The 17,530-nt window shown below is 41.9% G+C and overlaps 1 protein-coding gene across 3 annotated transcripts in view; it reads left to right on the top strand.

The window, feature by feature from the left end:
- Window positions 1-17,530, top strand: part of ANK3 (ankyrin 3) — a 348,893-nt gene that overhangs the window by 75,682 nt on the left and 255,681 nt on the right. For 2 of the 3 annotated variants that reach the window (XM_062214423.1, XM_062214424.1), the window contains exon 1: window positions 14,649-14,810. The exons of the other annotated variant lie outside the window; for it this stretch is intronic. In XM_062214423.1, coding sequence (XP_062070407.1) covers window positions 14,775-14,810 — 36 coding nt within the window. In that variant the 5' untranslated portion in view covers window positions 14,649-14,774. Of the gene's footprint in view, window positions 1-14,648; window positions 14,811-17,530 lie in introns of those variants that run through there. 3 annotated transcript variants of the gene reach the window in all.

The following is a 17,530-nucleotide window of genomic DNA, read 5'->3' as shown; positions in this document are numbered from 1 at the left end:
CTAATTTTCCTAGAATACAAGATGTTGAGGCAATTTATCGGTTGAACTTTGGTAGCACAGGGACTGGGGGGAGATGGTGGGAAGCTCTAAACCCCACAGGAGGAGCAGCACCCAAAGGAAAGCACCCCCACCCCCGACACACACACACACACACACACACACACACCCTGCCAGGTGTCCCATGCCAGAGCAGTTACAGTGCTTTCTGTTTGGGATAAACCAGGCCTTCTCTGCATTCCAAGTCGTTGTAGTAAAAACCACCCCCAAGGTAACTGTTGTATACCTTTGGTTGGACGGGGTTTAACCGGGTTCTGTATGGTCCTGGCTGAGCACCTGAGGAAGTGGAGAGGAAAGGCCATTGCAGCAGCATCCCAGCTTCTTGGCCTCCTCTCAGTGCTGTTGAGTCCCTGACCTCCTGGTCCCCATGGCGGGTATACAAAACTGTGTTCCCTCTGAAGTCAAGGGTCTCCTGCCAAAGCTGGATCTCTATGCTTTTATCCTTTATCTTGTCTGTTATCTCTGCTGATAAGGGAGGGTAGGATATGCCCTGATGAAGACAGTGGAAAATGTTGACTACAGCCAATCCATTTGCTGTCTGAAAGCTCCCTTGTAGATTAGATCATTTGCCCTCTTAAAGGCTCAATGAGCTGCTTTTTCCATGTGTTCCTGTGAATAATGCCTGTGTCATGGCCTCAGCTTGAAAGAAGGGAGAAAACAAGGAAAAAAGAGAACATTTTGTTACTGCAAGTTTCAGGAGTCACGTCAGTGATGTAGATGCTGGGGTCATTTTTTTTCCTTAGTTTTTACAAAAGGATTTCACAGTTTTGCTCAATACTGAACAGAGAACATTATATACAATCCAGGTCTGGTGCTCAATATTTTGTGTATGATACCCACAGAGAGGATACAGAAAATATTCCTGCTTTGAGCTGATACAGGCATGGGCCACATAATAGTATTTTGCTCAGCATAGAATCACTTATATACTGGAGGGCACATAGATTAGAATGGAGCTAAAAATTCCCAGCATCTTGTGATATTGTGGCTGTCATCTGTCATAGAAAAATGTGCACTCAGGTGTTTGTGGTGATGCTGATATAAATGAACCTGTGCTGCCAGTTGTATAAAAGTATAGCAGATACAGTTCTATACAGTACATCATAGCTGGTAATAAATGACTGTGTAACTAGCTTGTGCATTTACTATGCATCTTATCACTATCTTAGACTGAACTACTTCTAGTTATTAAAAAATGAGTATACCATGTTACATCAGCAGTGGCTCCATATATCTCATGTTTACTATGTCTCTTGTGTTATGTTCTCTCACGTTTGATTGAACCTCATGCTGTTTTGTTCATCATGGATTTCGGAGCAATGCCTATACATAGTCTAAGTATGTAATAGACTATGTCATCTACGTTTGTGGAACTATACCCTGTGAGTTTTCTACACAATTATGAAATCACCTAATGCCAAATTTCTCAAAACATACCCCAATTGTTTAGTGATATATGATTGTACATGAGGAGAGAGTGATGAGTGGTTTTTTTTGTTTGTTTGTTTTTATTTTTTCTTTTTTGGGGAACTCACATAAAGGTAATTGGTGAACAGACTATTGGGATGGTATGGGGTTCCTGTGGTTATTTATTTTTTTTCAATCTCAGAACCAAACTGAATTCAAGGTATGCAAGAATTCACAGCTGTTTAAAAGTATAAGTGCCAAACTGTGGCTCTAAACCAGTGAACAGAACACTCTCTGAAAAGGGCCAGGTACTAAGTAAATAACATTTTAGCTTCTGTTGGCCATTTGATTTCTTACAACTACTCATTTTGTCACTGTAGCACAGAAGTAGCCACAAACAACCCATGGCTGTACTCCAATAAAACCTTGTGAACACTGTAGCTTGAATGGCATTTTATTTTCACATGGCAGGAGATATACCTCTTTTGACTTTTTCCTAAGCATTTAAAAATGTAAAAATCAGCTGGTGCTGCGGATCACTAGGCTAATCCTCTGCCTGCGGCACCGGTACCCCAGGTTCTAGTCCCGGTTAGGGTGCTGGATTCTGCCCTGGTTACTCCTCTTCCAGGCCAGCTCTCTGCGGTGGCCCAGGAAGGCAGTGGAGGATGGCCCAGGTCCTTGGGCCCTGCACCCGTCTGGGAGACCAGGAGGAGGCACCTGGCTCCTGGCTTCAGATCAGCACGGCGTACTGGCCGTAGCAGCTATTTGGGGGGTGAACCAACAGAAGGAAGACCTTTCTCTCTGTCTCTCTCTCTCATTGTCTAACTCTGCCTGTCAAAAAAAAATGTAAAAATCATTTTACTTATGAGCCATACAAAAACAGTTAGCTGGTCAGATTTGCCTGTAGGCTTTGATTTGTAGACCCCTGACCTAGAGAGTTGTGGACATCTCAAGACAAACTGAAAAATAAATAAGTAAATAAAATTCAATTAAAATTAAAAAAAAAAAAGCAAAGCAAAACAAATCCTGGTCTCTAGAGCTTGTGAAGTTGGGCTGAGGGAGGCCCGTTTTCCAGATGGACATCTGGGGGTGCTCTCTAGCATTTGTCAGCTGGGTCTTGAAAGGACTTGTGAAGAAGTGGTAGTTCAAGAACTGTTTCTACATGGGCTAAAAGGCCCTGTGTCCCTTGCCTGAAAAGATTTGAAACCATGGAGTTGTCCCTAAAAATCCTCCCATACCCAGACCTCTCCTCTGTTCCACTCTGCCACCTCTCTTCCTAAACATGGATTGAACACGTGAGTTGTGTGGAGTCCTTGGGTAGATGGTGATGATGTGAAGGTGCGGGAGCATGGTGCTCCCAGAGAGTGAGTGGGGACATCGCCAGCACTGGCCCTCAGCACTGCCCACGCCTCGTCTTCTACTGGCACGCATAACTTCCTGACCACTCCCAGCTGGGACCACCCATGATTCCGATCACTTCACGTGAGTTGCCTCTGGGTCCTCACTTCCACTCAGGTACCTGCATTGATGGGAAAGGCCATGCCTTCTGAGCTGCTGAAGAGTACCAGGTTTTGCATTGAGCTGGTTGGCATTTCCTTACACAGCCTGATGCAACTTTTAATCCCTTAGTCTGAGCCTCCAGTTGCTAAATACCTACAGTGATGCTTCTACTATCACTCCTCAACAGGTACTGTCTTCTTTCACTGAGCAGGATCGTCACCATTTGAAAACAACCAGTTGGATCTCATATGGTCAATTAAATAACTGTACGAATACCTGAGGTTCTTATACTCGTTAGAGGAATCCTATTATGAACTTTAGGCACAGCAATATCATTAATTCACAGGGTACAATCATGGAAATACTTTGGTCTTCCATTTCTTCATTCTTAAAATGATTGGGTTCAGTTAAATACACTTTGAAATTATGTGATTTAGTCTCTCCTGTTTATCTTTTATGTAAGGGTAGATTTTTTGAAAAATACTGGCTTTCCTTGAGATAGGCCATAGTTGTTCTTAAAAAACAGGGTAGAAAACATTGACAGTATATCTCAGCATGGAATACTTAACATTTTCAGTGGATCCACCAGACTCCCACGTGGGGCTCCAGCAGCCTCCCACGGCAGCTGGAGCTTACCATTTGGATGTTAACTTCTGCCCTGCGTAGCCTTTGCAGCTGCAGTATCTGCAAGATGAGCAGTGATAGTTTGGGAAACAAAATGTGCTGGCCAGGGGGTGGGCTGAGAGAGGCAACCATGGGAAATGTTACTCTTCTTATTTAGTATAATTATAGAGTGTCTTCCTCCGAAGAGCTCCACAGAAAGGTAGAATCAGTTGGGATTATTTATCCTGGGGAGAAGATGACTGGAGGGGAGGGAGGAAAACTCAGTAACTGTGGAGTGTTGAAAAGACAATAGCCAACCTTTGCCTCATCCCACTGAAGAACGAAGATTAAGAAATTGGTAGGAGAGGTCTAAATTAAATGTGAGGAATGTCTTGCCAGTGAGCATGATTAAACTCCAAGGCATGTAAGTAATCTCTGAAGTGGGTTCCTAGGGGAGGGCTCAGTGGCTGGGGGAATTGGGACTCCCTGTGTGGAACCAGACGTCTTATTTTCTGATTTCCATTGTGGGCACTAAGAGCAACTGGTAGGATCCAAGAGGCGGATCTGTGGGCCTGGATTTCTAGACCCCCAGTATTCTGAGAAAGCAAAAAGTGGTTAACAGAAACATCAGCCACCCCCCACTCCCACCCAACCATAGCAAATGTCATCAGAACAAAGTCTGATGACAGTTTTAGGGAAAAAAAACTTAGGGAAAAGCTCTGTGTAGGGAGGTGTCTTGGGGTTTGCTCAGTTTAGTGGGGCCTGGTCAGAGAATCAGGAAGATTTCCTATGCCACCATCCCCTCCTCCAGAGCTATAGCCAGAAGTGCTTCTCCCCTGCACCACCCGCTTCTGTCCACAGTGGGCAGATCGCACGCCCCGTATGTCAGAGAGAACAGTGTGTCAGCTCAGAAACAGGTGCAGGGCAGGCACAGTGATGGTTTCTCAGGTTTTCCCTGCTGAGGCATGCTCCCAGCCCATACTCGATGCTGCTGTGGCATGTGGTGATTGTGTAAATGAGTGACTGAGGGAGTGCAAGGGGAAAAGGAAACACACAGTAGTGACAGCATGGAACTGATACTCCAGACTTTGTTATGAGATCTCTGTTTTCATTTTTTTAATAACTTTTATTTAATGCATATAAATTTCCAAAGTACAGCTTATGGATTACAATGGCTTCCCCCTCCCATAACTTCCCTCCCCCCCACAACCCTCCCCTCTCCCGCTCCCTCTTCCCTTCCATTCACATCAAGATTCATTTTCAATTCTCTTTATATACAGAAGATCAATTTAGTATATATTAAGTAAAGATTTCAATATTGGCAACTAATTCAAATATTTCTGCCATCTTTATTGAAGTATAACTGACAAAAAATATATATAAGGTATACGACAGTGGATTTTTTAAAAAAGATTTATTTTACTTATTTGTAAAGCAAAATTAGAGAAGGGAGAGAGAGACAGAGATCTTTCATCCTCCGATTCACTGCCCAAATGGCCTCAATGTTCTGGGCTGGGCCAGGTAGAAGCCAGGAGCCAGGAGCTTCATCTGGGTCTCATACATGGATGCAGGGGCCCAAGCATTTGAGTCATCTTCCGGTGCTTTCCCAGGAGCATTAGCAGGGAGCTGGAATGGAAGTGGAGCACCCATATGAGATTCTGGCATTGCAGGCAGTGACTTTACTGGCTATGCCACAATACTGGCCCAAACATTGTTTTAATATACTTCTACATGGTGCAATCTTTGTTGCAGCCAAGCTAATTAACATACCTGTCACCTTTCTTAGTTACATTGGGTGTGGGTGGGAGGAGGGCAAGAACACTTTAGTTCTACCTTCTTAGCAAATTTCTAGTCTAGTAAAATATTAACTATATTCCTATTGCTGTACATCAGGTCTCCAGAACGGATTCATCTTGAGTAACTGAAACTTGGTACCTTTTGATCAACATCATTCCATTTCCTCCTCTCTCATTACCACGGCATTCTGCTTCTATGAGTTCACCTTTTTTTAGAATTCACATTTAAGTGAGAGCATGTGGTATTTGTCTTCCTGCACCTGATTTATTCCATGTAGCATAATGTCATCTTGGTTCTTGCATGTTGTCACAAATGGCAGAATTTCCGGCTTTTTATGGCTGAGTAATATTCTGTGACCACATTTTATTTTATTTCTGTTGAGACAAATTTTTACTGAACTATAGCCTACATACCTAAATAGTGCAGAAAATCTAAGTAGGCAGTTTTAAGTATTTACAAAGTGACCACACCTGTATGTCTTCCACCCAGATTTTTTAGAAGAAATTATCGACAATAATCGTATGTATTTGTGGGCTATAGTTATAACATTTCAATACATGTATACAATGTATGCTCATCGAAATGGAGTAATCAACTTTTTCCCTTCTTTGATCTCATTTTAAGAGTGGAGGGTTGGAGCTTCTTCTGTTTGTTCACACAAAGCTGTGCTAGGTTATTGTGAACCCTGTCTTCCCACTATGCTTTGTAACAATAGCAACATATTCCTTCCATCTAATTCTGGTTTGGTACTTATCCAAACTCCCCCTATCCTTCCCCATCCTGCCTAGTCTCATAATCATCTTTCTGTGTTAAGATTGAGGTGTTTTTTTTTTAAGCCACATATGAGGGAGAACATGTGGTATTTGTCTTTCTTTGTCTGGCTTATTTCACTCAACTTGATATCCTCTAGTTTCATCCATTTTGCTGCAAATGACAGGATTTCCTTTTTTTGTTGTTATTGCTGCTGAATTGTATTCCATTGTGCATATATACTGTTTATCCATACATTGGATGCTAGGCACCTTGGTTGATTCCGTGTCTTAGTTATTTTGAACAGTACTACAATAAACAAAGAGCATGTATCTCTTTGAGACAATGATTTCATGTCTTAGATGTATACCCAGTAGGAGGATGGCTGGAGCATATTGCAGATGTATTTCTAGTTTTTAAGAAATCTCCAGGGGTTATCATTGTAGCACATTGGGTTAAGCCACTGCCTGTAGTTCTGGCATCCCATATGGGTGCTGGTTTGTAACCCCGGCTGTTCCATTTCCAATCCAGCTCCCTACTAATGCACCTGGGAAGGCAGCAGAAGGTGGTCCAAGTCCTTGGGCTCCTGCCATCTGTGTGGGAGACCTGAATGGAGTTCCAGGTCCCTGGCCCTACCCTAGCTCTTGTGATCATTTGGGGAGTACACCAGTGTATAGAAGATCTCTCTCTCTCTCTCTCTCTCTCTCTCTCTCCCTCTCTCCCTCTCTCCCCCTCCCCCTCTCCCCTCCCCCCCCCCGTCTCCTCCTTTCTCTGTAACTCTGCCTTTCAAATATTTCAAATAAACAAATCTTTTTTTTTTTAATTAAACTTTTATTTAATGAATATAAATTTCCAAAGTATAGCTTATGGGTTACAATGGCTTCCCCCCTCCCATAACTTCCCTCCCGCCCGCTACCCTCCCCTTTCCCGCTCCCTTTCCCCTTCCATTCATGTAAAGATTCATTTTCAATTCTCTTTGTATACAGAAGATCAGTTTAGTATATATTAGGTAAAGATTTCAACTTTTTGCCCATATAGCAACATCAAGTGAAAAAACTACCATTGGATTACTAATTATAGCATTAAATAGCAATGTACAGCACATTAAAGACAGAGATCCTACATAATTTTTTTTTTCAAATTAATTAATTTTCTATGCCATTTCCATTTTAACACCAGGTTGTTTTTTTTTTTTTCATTTCCAATTCTCTTTATATACAGAAGATCACTTCAGTATATAATTAGCAAAGACCTCATCAGTCTGCGCCCACACAGAAACGCAAAGTATAAAAATACCGTTTCAGTACCAGTCATAGCATCACTTGGCTTTAGACGACACATTAGGGACAGATCCCACATGGGGTGTAAGTACACAGTGACTCCTGTTGCTGATTTAACAATTTGACACTCCTGTTCATGGCGTCAGTAATCTCCCTAGGCTCTAGTCATGAGTTGCCAGGGCTATGGAAGCCTTTAGAGTTCGCTGACTTTGGTCTTATTCCGATAGGGTCATAGTCAAAGTGGAGGTTCTCTCCTCCCTTCGGAGAAGGGTACCTCCTTCTTTGATGGCCCCGTTCTTTCCACTGGGATCTCACTCACAGAGATCATTCATTTAGGTCTTTTTTTTTTTTTTTTTCCATGATATCTTGGCTTTCCATGCCTGCTATACTCTCATGGGCTCTTCAGCCAGATCTGAATGCCTTGAGGGCTGATTCTGAGGCCAGAGTGTTGTTTAGGACATCTGCCATCCTATGAGTCTGCTGTGTATCCCACTTCCCATGTTGGATCTTTCTCTCCCTTTTTGATTCTATCAGTTAGTATTAGCAGATACTTGTCTTGTTTGTGTGATCTCTTTGACTCTTAGACCTATCAGAGCTATCAATTGTGAGCTGAAATTGGTCACTTGGACTAGTGCGATGGCATTGGTACATGCCATCTTGATGGAATTGTGTTGGAATCCCCTGGCACGTTTCTAACTCCACAATTTGCGGCCAGTCCGATTGAGCATGTTCCAAATTGTTCATCTCCTCCCTCTCTTTTTCCACTCTTAGATTTAACAGGGATCACTTTTCAGTTAAAATTTAAACACCTAAGAATAATTGTGTGTTAATTACTGAGTTCAACCAATAGTACTAGAACAACAACAATAACAACAAATACTAAAATGGATAAAGTATTACATTGTACATCTAAAGTCAGGACAGGAGCTGATCAGTTCATTGTTGCTTATAGTGTCCATTTCACTTAACAGGTTTCCCCTTTGGCACTCAGTTGTCACCGATCAGGGAAAACAAATGATATTTTTCTCTTTGGGTCTGGCTTAATTCACTCAGCATGATTAAACAAATCTTTTTTTAAAAAAGAAATATCTATCCTGTTTTGATAGTGGTTGTAATAATTTACATTCCAACTAAAAGGGTATGAGTTTCCCTTTCTCCACATCCTTAGCAACATTTATTATTTTTTGTCTTTTTAATAATAGTCCTCTAATAGAGGTGAGGCTAGTAGTATTGAGAACTTTCCATGTATTTGTTTGCCATTTGTATTTCTTTTGAGTCCTGCTCATTCAGGTTTTTTTGCTCATTTTTTTAATTGTTTTTTATTGTTGAGTTTTTTGAGTTCCTTATATTTTCTAAATAGTAATCCCTTGACAGATAAGTGGCTTGCAAATATTTTCTCCCATTCTGGCAGATGTCTGTTCACTCTTAATTGTTTCCTTCACTGTGCAGAAGTGTCTGAATTTGATAGACACTTATGTGCCTCGTTTTTCTATTATTACCTGCACATTTAGGGTCTTATCCAAAAAAGAATTGCCAACACCAATTGTCTTGAAGTGTTTCTTCCATGGTTTCTTCTAGAAGTCTCATAGTTTCAGGTCTTACATTTAAGTCTTTGATCTATATTGAGTTAATTTTTCTATATGGTGAGAGATGGGGATCTAATTTCATTATTCCACGTATGTATATCCAGTTTTGATATACATCATCATTTATTGAATATACCAGTATCATTTATTGAGAAGACTATCCTTTCTCCAGTATATGTTTTTGACACCTTTGTCAAACATCAGTTGACTAAGTTCTGAGTTCTCAATTCTGTTCCATTGATCTTTGTATCAGTTTTTATTCCAGTACCATGTTGTTTTAAATCTTCCTGTTTTGTAGTATGTTTTGAAATCAAGCATTGTCATCCCCCCAGCTTGCTTGCTTGCTTTATATATATTCAGGATAACTTTAGCCATTCTGAGCCTTTTGTGGTCCATATTTTATTTATCCATTCATCCATCAACGAATATTTAGATCATTTCATTGTCTTGGCTATTGTGAATAATGCTGCATTGAATATGGGAGTCCAAATATCTCTTCAAGGTAACTGCTTTGATTTCCTTTGACTATTTAGATGGAGAGAGAGAGAGAGAGAGAGTGAGTGCGCACACATGTGTGTACACACAAGCAAGTGACAGAGAAATCATTCATCCACTGGTTTATTGGTTTCTGTGGACATGCCTGCAACAGCTGGGGTGGGCCAGGCCAAAGTCAGGAGCTGGGAACTCAATATGAGTCTACTGTGCAGGTGGCAGGAATCCAAGTATGTCACCTACTGCCTCCCAAGTTGTGCATTTGTAGGAAGCTGGAATCCAGAGCAGGGCTATGGCTCTAGCCCAGACACTGATATGGGTTGTGGACATCGCAAATGACATCTGAACTGCTCCACCAAATGTCTGCCCATATTTTTAGTTTAGGGACTTTCATATTGTTATCCATGACAGCTGTACCAGTTTACATTCCCACCAACAGTGTATAAGGGAGGGTTCCCATTTCTGCTCATGTTGGCCAATACTTGTTAAGTTTTGTGTTTTTGGTTATTGTCACTCTAATAGACATGGGGTATCTATCACATTTTGATTTTCATTTTCTTGGTGATTAATGATATCATGCACCTTTTCAAATACCTCCTGACCTCTTGGATGTCTTTTTTTTTTTTTTTTTGAGAAATGTCTATTCAGGACTTTGCCCATTTTAATCGAGTTATTTGGTGGTTTGGTTTTTTTTTTTTTTTTTTTTGCTTTTGAGTTGTAAGAATTTCTTACATATTTTGGATATGAACTCCTTATTAGGTATATGGTTTGCAAATATTTTCTCCCATTCCACAGCCTGCCATTTCATTTTGTGATTGTTTCCTTTACTGTGTAAAAGGTTTCTCATTTTATGTAGTACCATTTATTCATTTTGCTTTTGTGGCCTGAACGTTTTTTGGTGTCACGTCCAAAAAAACCATTGCCCAGATCAATGTCATCAAACCTTTTCATGGGGCCGGTCTGTGGCATAGTCGGCTAAGCCTCCACCTGCAGTGCCAGCATCCATATGGGCACCAGTTCGTGTCCTGGCTGCTCCTCTTCCAGTCCAGCTCTCTGCTTATGACCTGGAAAAGCTATGTGAATGGCCCAGGTCCTTGGGCTCCTGCACCTGTGTGGGAGACCCAGAAGAAGCTCCTGGCTTCAGATCAGCTCATCTTCAACTATTGTGACCACGTGGGGAGTAAACCAGCAGATGGAAGACGTCTTTATCTGTTTTGTCCTCTCTCTGTCTGCAACTACCTCTCAAATAAATAAATAAATAAAATCTTTAAACAAAAGTAAACTTTTCCTGGGGCCTGCATTGTGGTGCAGTGGGTTAAGCCACCGTTTGTGACACCAGCATCCTGTATAAGAGTACTGGTGTGAGTCCCAGCTATCCCACTTCTGTTCCATCTTCCTTCCAACATGCCTGGGAAGACAGTGGAAGATAGCCCAAGTCCCCCATGGGAAATCAGGATGGAGTTCCTGGATCCAGATTTCAGCCTCTCCCAGACCTGGCTATTGCAGTCATTTGGGAAGTGAGCCCTGTGACAGAAGATCTCCTCTCTCTGTTTTGGTCTCTATCTCACTATCACTTCCTTTTTCTCTTTTGCTCCACCTTTCAAATAAATAGATCAATATTTTTTTAAATGGAATATTTCCCTGGTTGAGTGTCATGACACAGTGGGCTGAGCCTACACTTGGGACACCTGCACCTGATAGCAGGATGCTGAGGATAAATTCCTGACTGTGCTTCCTCGGCGGCTTTCTGCTCTGTGCCTGGAAGGAACCATATTCTGTCCCAAGTACTTGGGTTCTTGCCACCCACGTAGGAGACCCAGATTGCGTTCCTGGCTGCTGGCTGCTGCCTGGCCTAGCCCCAACTGTTACAGGCTTTTGAGGAGTAGATCAGTAGACGGAAAACAGCTGTTTCTCTGTGTTTCCCTCTCTAAAACTTTTTAACAATGAAAACTATTTTCCTCATGTTTTCTTCTAATAGTTTTACCGTGTCATGTGTTTTGTTTGTCTTTAATTCATTTTCTGTTCATTTTTGTACATGATGTGAGTTCAGGGTCCAGTTTCACTCTTTAGCAGGTAGATATCTAGTTCTGCAGCATTATTTATTGGAGAGTCTGTCCCTTCTATGTCGTGTTTTCTTGGCATCCTTGTCAAAGATCAGTTGATCAGAGAAGGGTGATGTGGTGCAGCAGGTTAAGCCATCACTTAGAACACCTGCTTTCCAAATTGAAGTGCCTGCGATCAAGGCAGCAGATGATGGCACAAGGATCTGGGTCCCTGCCACTTGGGGATGGAGTTTCTGGCTCCTGGCTTCCGCCCGGCCCAACTCTAGTGTTTCGGGTATTTGGAGAGTGAGCCAGCACATGGAAGCTTGATCTTCTCTCTGTCTCTGTCTCTGTCTCTCTCACCCTCGCACTTTGTCATTTTGCCTTTCAGATAAATAATAAATTAAACTTTTTAAAAAGCATCAGTTGATTGCAGATGTATGGGTTTGTTTGTGGGCTCTTTGTTCCATTTGTCTAAATGTCTGTTTTTATGCCAGCACCATACTATTTTGATTGCTATAGCTCTGTGATATATTTTCAAGCCAAAGCAATGTGGTACTTCCAGGTTTATTTATTTATTTATTTATTTATTTATTTATTTTTGAGAGGCAGAGTGGATAGTGAGAGAGAGACAGAGAGAAAGGTCTTCCTTTTTACCGTTGGTTCATCCTCCAATGGCCGCTGTGGCCAGCACATCTCGCCGATCTGAAGCAAGGAGCCAGGTGCTTCTCCTGGTCTCCCATGCGGGTGCAGGGCCCAAGCACCTGGGCCATCCTCCACTGCCTTCCCGGGCCATAGCAGAGAGCTGGCCTGGAAGAGGGACAACCGGGATAGAATCCGGTGCCCCAACCGGGACTAGAACCCGGTGTGCCGGCGCCGCAAGGCGGAGGATTAGCCTGTTAAGCCACGGCGCCGGCCCAGGTTTATTCTTCTTGCTCAAGATTGCTTTTCTAATTCAAAAAATTTTTTATAAAACTATGGGGGCCCAAATAGCAAACTGTCTGGCAAATTACTCAACCATTCTGAACTCCATTCCTTCTCACCAGTGGAGAGAGAAATGGCTTCACAGCATCACCATAAGAACTAAAATAACAAATGCAAAGAAATTATTATGGTGCCTTGTATTCTTGATAAATGTTAATAATAACTATGTAATTATGTGGAACCTTATCAAATTGCTACATACACTTGGTTTTGGCCTATGGAATGGTAATTTCATATAGTGGAACATCATGTAAAATCCTATCTAGTCAACATTAGTAATAGTGTTTAATGATATGCAGGGCCATCACTTACCCTCTAATCATGTTCTTATATAGGATTTCCCTTTCCTGCTCTACATGCTTTTTAAACTTGAAACTTTTTTTTAAAAAAAGATTTTGAGAGGCAGAGTTACAGAAAGAGGGAAAGACAGAGAGAAAGGTCTTCCACCTGCTGGTTCACTCCCCAATGACCACAATGGCTGGAGTTGGGCCGATCCAAGGCCAGGAGCTTCTTCCAGGTCTCCCACGTGGGTGCAGGGGCCCAACCACTTGGTCCATCATCTACTGCTTTCCCAGGCCATAAGCAGAGCCCCTGCTTTACATTTTGCTGTGGTACTTATCCCTTTGGACATGTTCAATAACAGATTCATTGTATATGTGACTTATTATCACTTAGCCTAACCCTGCAGGTTTATAAGCTTTTTATAAGGCAGGGATTTTCTCTTAAAGTTTTCATTCCTTTTCCTCCCTGCCCCTCGCATACCTCTACCCTCAGCACCCAGAATAATGTCTGGCACAGGAATATGCCCTCGGTGAATAGGCATACACACTGCCCCTCCCAAAGCTTGGCTGATCCCACTGTGGATTCTTGCCTTCAGGTCTCCAAGGCCTGGAGGAGCTATTCCCTAGGGCTGTTCTAAACACCGAGTTCTCATCACGGTGGGCCTCCCAGGGCTGTGGCACTTGAGCACAAGTCAAAGAATAGTAAAAAGTTGCCCAAATACTATGTGCCCTAAATCTGAAAAGCTGAATTTAATTAGCTTTTAAGGAAAATAAAAACCCTAAGTTTAAAACTTTGGTCACAAGGCTGGTGCTGAGACACTGTAGTAAGCTAAGCCCCCGCCTGTGGCGCTGCCATCCCACATGGGCACTGGTTTGAGTCCTGGCTGTTCCTTTTCTGATCCAGCTCTCTGCTTTGGCCTGGGATGGCAGTGGAAGATGACCCAAGTGCTTGGGCCCCTGCACCCACATGGGAAGCCTGGAAGAAGCTCCTGGCTCCTGGCTTTGGATCAGCCCAGCTCTGGCCATCGCAGCCATTTGGGGAGTGAAGAAGCAGATGGAAGATTCTCTCAGTTTTCCTCTTTCTATAACTCTGCCTTTCAAATAAATAAATCTTTTTTTTAATAGCACTTTGATCAGAAGCATTCAGTGAATGAATTATTTGTTCCCTGATTGTAGACTCAAGTTTGGTTTAGTGCTATGTTTTTTAAAAGGTGAGTATCAATTGAATTTGCCCTTGATAGAAGGAGCTGGGTTTGTAAGGTACTGCCACATGGTGGTAAAGCATTATTTCCATGGTGTGTGTCCACACTCATGTATGTAGACATGTACTCTGTGGCATGTGCGCACACATATATGTAGACATGCACTCTGTGGTGTGTGCACACGCATGTATGTAGACATGCACTCTGTGGTGTGTGCACACGCATGTATGTAGACATGCACTCCTTGGCGTGTGTGCGCACACATGTATGTAGACATGTACTTATTAGTAATGTGAATGCAGGGAAGCAAATTAAAAGTTTAACAAGCCCAACCCAGAAAGGCAAGCCTGAGTAGGTGCCAGGGAGAGAGGGGAGAAAATGATGGCATTGTCTTCAGAAGGAATGTCAGAGTCCCGGCACAGAGGAAAGTGCTGATCAGCGGAATGACAAAAGCTGGCTTCATGAGTGCGTGCCGGCAGCCCGGGGAGGCTCCTAGCTGAATGCCCTGCTATTTTCGGTATTCCACATATCATGACTAACTACACAGAGCTTGACTCTGGGAGGCCACAGATATGGTAAGCCCCTGGGGAATTCTGGGAGGCCCTACATGGTTCCTAAGACACCTTCCATTGCCACACCCACCCCTGCTGAAATACTGAGTTGCTTCTGCCTAGCTCCCACCTCCTTAGTTGGAGGTGGGGGGAACCTTACCCAGGCAGCTATTTTTAGATGCGATACTCTGCCCAAAGTGTTAACTAATTGAGCTATCAGGTTTCAGACTTGGCCACAGAGAATGGCAGTGGAAGAGGGAGAGGACTTCACAGAACACGTAAGCACTGACGGCGTCTACGTGAAATGCATTTTTCTTACAGAAGTGCTGTTCTGCCCTGAGTAGTTGTGCCTTGCGTAGACGGTGTGTGGCTGGGTAGGCGGACGGCTAACCTGTCTGTCCTGTGAGTCGCTTGAGCTGTGTGTGTGCAGCACAATGGTGATCGTTCTTTCTGTTTTGCTCAGCCCCTGGCTCTAGGTGTGCGTTGCCTCTGATGTAATTTGGGGAGAATTTGCCTAAGGACTGCCTTGGGAGGATGCTTCATGTAATTCAGAAAGACGGTGGGCAAGTAGGAAGGCCTGTGAACCCTGGAATGTGGAAAGGTTTAAGTGGTCGCATTTTTCACAAGAGAAATCTGAGGGCTTTAAAATTCAGCTTTTTCTGCTGTTAGTTACAAGGGGAGAGATACTGAATTTTACAGTTAGGGAAGAGAGCACTATAGGATGAAAATTTGTTTGAAACTGATAAGAATGGTAGATGGAGAATATAATTGGTGATTGGAAAACATAGTTTTATTTCTGTTATATGAACATAAACAAGTCATCTCATTTAGAAATGCTAAAAAAATTGGTGTAGTCATCCCTTCTCCCCTCAGGGGGTACTGTATGGGAAATGGGACAAGTATTTGCCTTCTGTTTGTAAAATGTTCAAGTATTTGATTTATGAAGATTCACAAAATAATACTTTGGTCCTAGTGTAGTTGGAAATTTCACACCCTGTTCATGCACTTTGGTTTACCTAACTATACACAGAAGAGAGTATTCTTTGCTATTAATATAATACATTAAACCCTGAGCTTAAGATGAACATTGTATCAAATATTTAGAGACCTGGTCATGATGACAGGAATAAGACATCATGGAAACAAGCACCTGACTCCTCCTTCAGGTGGCCACACGTGCTGATAGTTTTGAGCAAAGAACTTTTCATTGCGGTGTTACAAAAAAACAATTTGGAGGAGTCTTTCACAGGTTTGATCCTTACTCTAAGTGGCTTGTTTTTACCTTTGTACTTCAAAGATGGAGCTCTTCCTAAAAGATCAGCTTTTCATGAGCTTTATGGAATGTTGCTGTATTATAGTTCTATTACAGCTAATTTAGGACATTTTACTCTGAGACTTCACAGATACTCTGTGTGCCTCAGAGAAAGGCCTTTTTAGGTTAAACTTTGAGAGCCGTAATAAAGCTCATAAATAAAACCCAGGTTCATGAGTTGCATGCAGGAAAACCTGTTGTAACTTACTAGTACTAGAAGCGCATTTGGCAAATAAACCCTAAAAAAAACATGTTCTGTCACTCTAAAGATAATCATCTTACCCATTCTAAATGGTGAGCTTTCTCATTGAATTTGGGTGTGGATTCTGCTCCATTAGTTGTGAAACTGAAACTTTCCATATAATCATCAATTGGTGAGACTCAGCTTTGAGAAACTGCTATGAAGTGCTTCAGCCAAATGAAACCATAGCAAGTCTTCAAGGCTGTACTTGGGAAAACGCCGACCTTTATGAACTAATAAGTCTAAAATAAAAAGATTTGAGATCCAAATGAAATGCCCAAATAAAAGTAGTCCTTGTTTCTGCCTAATGTCAGACTAGATCAACTAAATGGCGAAAGCATTTGGTCTCAGCCCATATGTGCAGTGTTCTCTGTGTCGGTGGGCATGCTGTTTGAAAAACGTGTAATAAAGTGACAGACTGAAGTTGAAATGATCATGCCCTAAGCAGTAACTCTAGAAGGGTACTGACCCGATATAGGGCACACAGAAGTCCTGGCACAATACAGGAGCATGTTGTTGCTGTGCCGGGTGTAGTTGGACCATGAATAAGAATTCTTTCTCTGCTGGCTTCATCTCTGACTTGAATGGAAGACTGAGCAAGGTATCTGCATGAGCTGAACTATGGATACAATCCTTGCTAAGAGGGTATAGTAGAGCATTGCCTTTTCACAAATGACCATTGATACTTCCCGTGACTTCTGCTTAGCTTGCCGTTTCCACCGTGTTGTTCAGAGATTTTTCTACAAGATTGTATAGTCTGTGTTTGGGGAGAAGCTGTGCGTGATTTTGCAGCTTTGTTATTGTGAAACTTTGGCTGCATAAACTTTATAGAAGGAAGGATGTGTGTGTTTCTCTGTTGGCTTTAAAAGTAGCCTCAATAATTAAGTCCAATAATTGCTAATAATCAAATCTATATGGAAGTATTAGTTTTGACATAAAGAATTGTTGAAAAGTTAACTTTTAAATTTGAAGTCTTAAATGATGCTCATTTAAGAAAGTTGGACTGTAGTAATGAACAAAGCCCAAGTTTAATCCAATTTTACTGAGAATTTTAGTGGGCACTAGTGATCAGAGCTTTGTAGCAAGTGCTATAATTTAAGTCCTATAGGGCTACCCTACAATGTGAAATCAAAATTCTTGTTATTATCTTGTTCTATATCTTTCAGCTTGGATTTCTGTTTCATATATGGTTTTCAATAAGTGATCTGTTAACAAGAACATATTTAAATACTGGAGGAACACCTCATTTTCTTAGTAATAATTTTCTGTTTATCTAACTTGCCCCCAGTTTCCTAATCTATATAGGCAGACCCAGAAAAAGAACCCACAGTTTGATATTTTGCTGCTGAAATTGTCCATAGACTTTCTTGTTTTGAAATGGAAACCTTTAGTTATGTACTCAACCTAATATTTGCTGATCAACTATATTTGTTTTCTTCTGGGTG

Source organism: Lepus europaeus, chromosome 17, assembly GCF_033115175.1.
Source record: "Lepus europaeus isolate LE1 chromosome 17, mLepTim1.pri, whole genome shotgun sequence".
Taxonomy (NCBI): domain Eukaryota; kingdom Metazoa; phylum Chordata; class Mammalia; order Lagomorpha; family Leporidae; genus Lepus; species Lepus europaeus.
This window is presented reverse-complemented; position numbering and strand designations above follow the sequence as displayed.